This window comes from Otolemur garnettii, unplaced genomic scaffold, assembly GCF_000181295.1.
Source record: "Otolemur garnettii isolate 467f Iridium unplaced genomic scaffold, OtoGar3 scaffold00294, whole genome shotgun sequence".
Classification (NCBI taxonomy): Eukaryota; Metazoa; Chordata; class Mammalia; order Primates; family Galagidae; genus Otolemur; species Otolemur garnettii.
In genome coordinates this window covers 24869-33136 of record NW_003852689.1, presented here as the reverse complement: position 1 = coordinate 33136, position 8268 = coordinate 24869, and the positions used below count along the sequence as shown (strand labels likewise).

General features: G+C 44.0%; 1 protein-coding gene across 1 annotated transcript in view; it reads left to right on the top strand.

The window, feature by feature from the left end:
* The first annotated feature begins 2480 nt into the window (after nucleotides 1–2480).
* LOC100946377 (putative SEC14-like protein 6) overlaps nucleotides 2481–8268 on the top strand; it is a 17666-nt gene continuing 11878 nt past the window's right edge. Inside the window, 8 exon segments of the mRNA XM_012813727.1 lie at nucleotides 2481–2545; nucleotides 2739–2781; nucleotides 3584–3643; nucleotides 3727–3909; nucleotides 4390–4485; nucleotides 5957–6017; nucleotides 6131–6145; nucleotides 6148–6217. Of these exon segments, the coding sequence (XP_012669181.1) occupies nucleotides 2481–2545; nucleotides 2739–2781; nucleotides 3584–3643; nucleotides 3727–3909; nucleotides 4390–4485; nucleotides 5957–6017; nucleotides 6131–6145; nucleotides 6148–6217 (593 nt within the window).

Genomic DNA, 8268 nt, shown 5'->3' with positions numbered 1-8268 from the left:
TCCATACTACCCAAAGCAATATACAATTTTAATGCAATCCCTATTAAAGCTCCACTGCCATACTTTAAAGATCTCAAAAAATAATACTTCATTTTATATGGAATCAGAAAAAAACCTCAAATAGCCAAGACATTACTCAGAAATAAAAACAAAGCAGGAGGAATTACGTTACCAGAACTCAGACTATACTATAAAACAATAGTGATCAAAACAGCATGGTACTGGCACAAAAACAGAGAGGTAGATGTATGGAACAGAATAGAGAGCCAAGAGATGAATCCAGCTACCTACTATTACCTGATCTTTGACAAGCCAATTAAAAACATTGAGTGGGGAAAAGATTCTCTATTTAACAAATGGTGCTGGGCGAAGTGGCTGGCGACCAGTAGAAGACTGAAACTAGACTGACACCTTTCACCATTAACTAAGATAGATTCTCACGGGATTAAAGATTTAAACTTAAGACACAAAACTATAAAAAATACTAGAAGAAAGTGTCGGGAAAACACTTGAAGAAATCAACCTGGGCGAAAATTTTATGAGAAGGACCCCTTGGGCAATTGAAGCAATATCAAAAATACACTTTTGGGATCTGATTAAACTAAAAAGCTTCTGCACAGCCAAGAACACAGTAAATAAAGCGGGTAGACAGCCCTCAGAATGGGAGAAGATATTTGCTGGTTATGTCTCTGACAAATGTTTAATAACCAGAATCCACAGAGAACTCAAATGTATTAGCAAGAAAAAAACAAGTGATCCCATCTCAGGGTGGGCAAGGTACTTGAAAAGAAATTTCTCTAAAGAAGAGAGGCATGGCCTACAGATATATGAAAAACTGCTCTCCATCCTTAATCATCAGAGAAATGCAAATCAAAACTGCTTTGAGATATCACCTAACTCCAGTAAGATTAGCCCATATCACAAAATTCCCAAACCAGAGATGTTGGCGTGGTTGCAGAGAAAAGGGAACACTTCTACACTGCTGGTGGGAATGCAAATTATTTCATTCTTTTTGGAAAGACATCTGGAGAACACTTAGAAAACTAAAAATTGACCTGCCATTTGATCCTGCAATTCTTTTATTAGGTATATATCCTGAAAACCAAAAATCATATTACAACAAAGATATTTGTATCAGAGTGTTTATTGGAGCCCAATTCATAATTGCTAGGTCATGGAAGAAGCCCAAGTGCTCATCAACCCACGAATGGACTAATAAATTGTGGTATATGTACACCATGGAATATTATGCAGCCCTAAAGAAAGATGGAGACTTTACCTTCTTCATGTTTACATGGATGGAACTAGAAAATGTTCTTCTTAGCAAAGTATCTCAAGAATGGAAGAAAAATTATCCAATGTACACAGCCCTATTTTGAAATTGATTTATAGCTTTCATAGGAATGTTATAACCTAATTATAGCCTTAGAATGGCGGGGGAGAGGGGAGGAGAGGGGGGTAGATGGGTGGAGGGAGGTTGATTGGAGGGGTCACTTCTATGGTTTATCCTACAAGGGTACAAATGAATCTTTCTAAAAGCAGAGTATGAATGTCTCAATAACTAAGAGAATGACATGAAGGCTACATTAACCAGTTTGATGAGAGTATTTCAAAATGTATATGAAAACACCACACTGTGGTGCATTAATGTACACAGCTATTATTTAATTAAAAAAAACCAAAAAACAAAAACAAGTTGATATAACCTAGGAGACCTGGAAAAATAAACTCAGACCCACTCTGATGTAAATAATTAGTAATTTATTCACACCTGTGCAGGGGGCCGTTGTCCTAATACTAACGGCCCCAAAGTCCAGGTTTTTTTGTCTTTTATACCTTTTTCTGTGTACAAGGAACATTGGCAGGGTGTCATTGGCAGGGTTACACTTTGGGTTTACAGTTTAGGTATCAATGGTTACAGCTTGGGTGGTAGTGGTTACAGTAGCAACGGTTACAGTTCAGATAGCAATAGTTACAGTTTGGGTAACAATGGTTACAGTTGTTCTGTAGTCTGTTCCTGGCAACCCTACCGGGAAGAAGGAGGCCTGGGAATGGGCTGAGAAGCACGTTCTCTGCCACCCTGGGGGAGGCATGGGAACGGGCTGGGTTACAACAACATTATTCCTTGTTTCAAGACAACTGTCTTCCCATTTAGTCATTTTTAGTGTTGTTTTCAACAATAGTTCACTATTACTTGTGCAGTGATTTCCAAGGTGGTGTGTTGGTAACTTAACTCTTTTTTTTTTCTTTCTCACTTTGTGCCATGGCCTCATACATAGCTCACAACCACCTCAGATTCCTGGGCTCAAGGGATCCTCCTGCCTCAGTCTCCACAACAGCTAGGACTACAGGCACAAAACATCATGCCTAATTAATGTTTCTATTTTTAGTAGAGATAGAGTCTTGATTTTGCTGGTCTGGAACTCCTGAGCTCAAGCCATCCTCCCCTCTTGGCCTTCCAGAGTGGTAGAATTACAGGCATGAGCCACTGCACCGGCCTCACTGGCATCAGCAGGCATGCTCCCACCATTTTCCCAGGGAATTGGTAACCTCTGCTTGTCTTTCTAAGTCTCTGGGTATCTTGGCTCTTACTGAGCCCCATTGTGGCTCCCCATGTTGAGAATAGGGCCCTCTGAGTAAAAGGAGGCACAGCTGGCCTGGAGGGTGAGGCAGGGCCACACTTTCCAGATGCTGGGAGCAAGCTGGTCCACACCCACATCCCTATCTCCTTGTTTCAGCCAGAGCTTTGGACTGCAGAAATGAGAAGACATGCTGTAAAAGGTGAGGGCAGCACTTCGCTGGCCTAGTCTGGCAGTTTCCTGTCCCAAATTTGGCGTATGAATTCACTGATTGATTCATTCATTCACTCAAACACCCCTTTAGTGAGCCCCAAGGGGAGCCTGGCCCTGTGCTAGGCACTGGGGAGAATGCAGTGGTGGGAAGAGAGAAAAAAGAAACCAGAGAAATGAATGAACAAGACCATTCCTGAGAATGGAAAGTACAATGAAGATAGTAAAAGAGGGATGGAAGTGAAGGAAATCAAGGACATTTCAGCTGGGACATGAATGCCCAAAAGGAGGCAGGCATGTGAATGAAGATCAGGGCAGAGGGCACAACCTGTGTAATGGCCAAGCATATTCCAGGAGCATATGGAGGTTGTGCTATAGAGAGAAGGGGGAGCCACAAGTCTGCCTAGGCTCATCATCTGAGCCTCTCAAGCCTCATAGAGAATGTAGTTTTTGGTCTAAGGGCAACTTTCATCTGGGGAGCAGAGTCTAACTTCCAGGGGGCCATGTCAGGAAGGAGCAAGGGGAGCAGACAAAAGAATGCAGGGAGAGGCAGCTGCAGAGTTCAGGGCCTCACCTGTCTCTTTCTGTGTCATGCCTCTCAGACCTGTGTTCCTATCCTGTCCCAGTTTAAGGTCGTGGAACCCAGGGATGCTCTGGCAGGCCCTCAGTGGTTGTGGGTAGAGGGACTTGCAGACTGAGCGACCTGCAGGCAGAGGGACCTGGCCTGGCATCCCCAAGTCTCTGAAGAGGCTTTTGGACAGGCAGAATCTTCAGGTGCTTCTGTGTCCCTGTAGCACGTGGAGTTCTGGAAGCAACAGAACCTGGATGACACACTTTCATGACAGCCCCCAGAGGTAAGACTCCTTGAGACCCACGTCCACGCCTTGTCTCCAACCCCTCAGCCCTAGCACTGAACTCTGTTCTCCTGTGTGTCCAGGTGGTCAGGCTGTACAATGCCAGCAGCATCTGCAGCCACAGCCACAAAGGCAGCCCTGTCTGGTACCACATCATAGGAGGCCCAGGGGCCTCTTCCTCTGGGCCCCCCAGACAGGGGAAGCTCGGGAACAAGTTCCAGAGCTGTGAGCTGCTTCTGCAGAAGTGTGAGCTGCAGAGTCAGAAGGTGTGGGTGCTGGGACCCCTCCTAGCCACCGCCTTGGGCAGCCACAGCCATGTGCCCTCCAAGGCTGTTCTGTGGCTTCTGTGTTCCCTGCCTTCCAATCAAACTCAAACCCACCTTCCTGAGCTCCTGTCTCCTCCCAGTACTGGACAATGAATGCAAGCTCAGAGAGCCCATACTCAATGCACTAAGATGCACTACTCTCTGTAGCCTCATATGATGATGGGGACAGGTACATCAGCACCACTGGCCAGAGGAGGCAACTGCGGGGTTGGTAATTTGACTTGGGTAGGGCAGGCTTTGGGTCATTCCAATCCTGGCATCTCTTGGGATGGTCCCCTCCCTGCCCTGGTCCAAAACCTCCATGCCAGGCAGAGCTGAGACAAGCCAGGCCAGTGCCCTGGGCTTAGGCCCAGCCCCACTTGGGTGGGAGATGAAGATATTGATCCTCACAGGGTTTTACCTCCTGACATTCTCTTGCAGCTGGAGAAGAAGGTTTAGAAAATCATAGTGATTTTTGATCTTCAAGGACTGGGCCTGAGACATCTATGGAAGCCAGGAGTGGAGTTTGCCCAGGAAGTGAGATAACCCCACCAGGGCCCTAGGCATGCAAGTGGGGCTCTGCCCCTCTACTTGTTGTGGGGGTTTGGGGCATCCTTCTCTTTCCTCACTGCTAGGTTAATACCCAGCTGGGAGGACCTGTCACAGCTCCTTACTTGTCATTTGCAGGGATGTTTTCAAGCCCACAGCCTCTCAGGGGATGTCAAGTTGGGCATGGCACCCTAGTGTCACCATTTCATGTCCAACAGGTCACAATAAGGCCTATCCCCAGGCCTGCCTGCCTTCTCATCCCAGTGGCCTGGGGACAGCCCACTGTTCCCTGTCCCCACTCCAATTTCTGCTTGCCCTGATGGTGCAAGGCCATGACCACCCATTTGCTATTTCTTCAGGGATGGGGGGCTCTGGGGAGGTTGTGGGGAGGCCTGGGACCCAGGACAGTCAGCCTACCTTTTCTTTTCTGTCTGCTCCACCCCAAATAGCAAAGAACCTAAAAATAAAACATTTGAGTGGCTATATTAATATTATTACTAGAATTTTTAAAGAAAAAGCACACAAAAACATACTAAATTAAAGAAGCCAGACACAAAAGGCCATATAGGGTATGATTTCATTGATACGATATCTCTAGAATAAGCAAATTCACAGAGACAAAAAGTCAATTAGGAATTACTCAAGGCTGAGGGGAGTGGGAATGGTGGTGGTGGTGGGTTAATGCTTTTTAGTACAAGATTTCTTCTGGGGGCTCAGCGCCCATAACACAGTGGTTACAGCGCCAGCCACATACACCGAGGTTGGTAGGTTCCAGCCCAGCTCCAGCCTGCCAAACAACAATGACAACTGCAGGTAAAAAAATAGCCGGGCATTATGGCAGGTGCCTGTTGTAGCTACCTGGGAGGTTGAGGCAAGAGAATCGCTTGAGCCCAAGACTTTGAGATTGCTGTGAGCTCTAACTACTGAGTGACATAGACTCTGTCTCAAAAAAAGAAAAAAAAAAATAAAAAAAGATTTTCTTTTGGGATGATGGGAATGTTCTGGAACTAGGTAGTCATGATAACTGCATAACCTTGTGACTGCAAAAAGCCATTCCTTGTATCTTTGAATATTATGCTAAAACAAAGTCTGTCTCAGCCCTGAAGTTGAATTATCATCTAAGCCACATGGGAGGGAACCTTTCAGAGCCCTGAATGGGATTTTTCTTGCAATAAGGTGGTGTCATCCCTCACCCACTGTCAAGAATCTGTACTAGTTGCCTCAAGGGGGTGGGGTCTGGGACTAGGACCCAACAAACAGGGAAGTGTTGGCTTCTGCTCTGTATCTGGGTGGGGTTTTGGTGTCTGTCATTGGTCATTGGGTAGCTTCCTGTGTCACAGCCTTGGATGGCTGGCAACAGAGGCTAAGTCTTCACAATTGGGGGGCCCTGGGGCTGGGGTGGGAGGGAGTGCGGGGGAAAGTATTTAAATGCTTATTGTTTATGAATTTGGTACCATAGTTTCTCTCAGCATTTGAGTCCAAATGCCCTGAGATTTTGAAGAATTTGATTGTTGTGAGAGGTGTTTGCATGAGCCAGGGGCAGGAGATGTAGAGGTGACAAAGTCGGTACCTGAGACCGCAGGACTCCACTCACTGCCAGGGGCCCAAGGGTGTAGCTCTGTGCATTTTTCAGCCCCCAAGGTATTTTTGGGGCCTTTGCCCTGGTCAAGTCATACTTGAGTGAGGAGACATGCAGGAAGTCGGTGATTCTGGGAGGTGAGTGAGCTGTTGCAGGCCTCTTTTCCATACTGAACCTGAGCTGAGAGTTGCATCCAAGGGCATGCAGACAGTATGGGTTGGGTCCCCAGTTTGAGGCTGGGAGATCTGGATTTGAGAATTGGCTTTGCCAATTGTTAGCTTCACCCACTCTGTCTGGGTCTTGGTTTCCTTATCTGTAGAATGGGAAGAATGAGATCTAAGGTTTTCAAATCATGCAATTAATACAGTTTAGAAATTTGGAAAATACAGATTGGGCATGGTGGCTCATGCCTATAATCCTAGCACTCTGGGAGGCTGATGTGGGAGGATGGCTTAAGCTCAGGAGTTTGAGGTTATTGTGAGCTAGGCTGAGGCCATGGGACACTAGCCAGAGTGACAGAGTAAGACTCTGTCTCAAAAAAAAAAAAAAAGAAAAAAAAGAAGGAAAGAAATTTGGAGAATACAGAAATTTATAAAAAAGGATATAAAATCCTTCCACTTAGAGAACTACTGTTAACACTATCTTTTTCAGAGGAATACATTAAAAAAAATGGGTTCATATCTTATGTGTATCCTCTTATAACTACTTATCACATGATAAACATTTTTATAGGTTAGTAAAGTTCTAAATTCAGGTTATGTGTATTGAATTTTTAACCTTAAGAACAGATTAATAGTGAAGACTTTTCTTTCTTTTTTTTTTAGACAAAGTCTCAAGCTGTCACCCTGGGTAGAGTGCTGTGGCCTCACAGCTCACAGCAACCACCAACCCTTGGGACTAAGTGATTCTCTTGACTCAGTCTCCCAAGTAGCTGGGATTACAGGAGCCTGCCACAATGCCTGGCTATTTTTGGTTGTTGTTGTCACTGTTGTTTGGCAGGCCTGGGCTGGATTCAAACCTGCCAGCTCTGGTGTATGTGGCTGCTGTCCTAGAGGCTTGAGCTATAGGCACCGAGCCAATAGTGAAGATTCTTATAGATATATCTTTGTACAGATCTATAATTTTTCCCCATAGGGATCCTAGAAATGGAGGGATTTTTCCCCCAAGGAAAAATGCACAGGTTCTAATACATTTCATAGTGTTGTGGTCGATGTAGATTGCAGAATTTTACTCTGCCAGCTGTGTATGAATGTTCCCCTTTATCCATACTCTTGTCAATACTGGGCCTTAATAATTTAAAAGATTCCTACCATCTTTATAATCAAAAATGATATTTATTATTGTCTCACATTAGATTATTTTATCACTTAAGAGTCTGGAATTTTTCTTCAAGCCAATTGGCTGTTTTAATTTCTTCTTTATTGTCTCCTTGTGTCTTATGCTCATTTTCTAGAAAAGTATTGTTCTTATTGATTTGTAAGTGCTCTTTACATATTAAGCACACTGATCTTTCCTGTCATTTGTGGCAAACATTTTCCCTGGTTTATTATTTGTCTATTATCTGATTTTTTATTTTATTGTATTTATTTGTTTTATCAAATCATGGCTGTGTACATTAATGCAATCATGGGGTAAAATGTGCTGGTTTTATATACAATTTGAAATATTTTCATCAAACTGGTTAACGTAGCCTTCACGGCATTTTCTTAGTTATTGTGTTAAGACATTTATATTCTACATTTAGTAAATTTCACATGTACCCTTGTAAGATGCACTGTAGGTGTGGTCCTACCAATCACCCTCCCTCTACCCATCCTCCCCCCTTGCCTCCCCTTCCTCTACCCTTTCCCCATATTCTTGGGCTATAATTGGGTTATAGCTTTGATAAGCTATAAATTGGTTTCATAATAGGGCTGAGTACATTGGATACTTTTTTCTTCCATTTTTGAGATACTTTGCTAAGAAGAATATGTTCCAGTTCCATCCATGTAAACATGAAAGAGGTAAAGTCTCCAGTTTTTTTAAGACTGCATAATATTCCATGGTGTACATACACCACAATTTATTAATCCATTTGGGGGTCAATGGGCACTTGGGCTTCTTCCATGACTTAGCAGTTATGAATTGGGCTGAAATAAACATTCTGGTACTTATATCTTTGTTATAGTGTGATTTTTGGTCTTCTGGATATA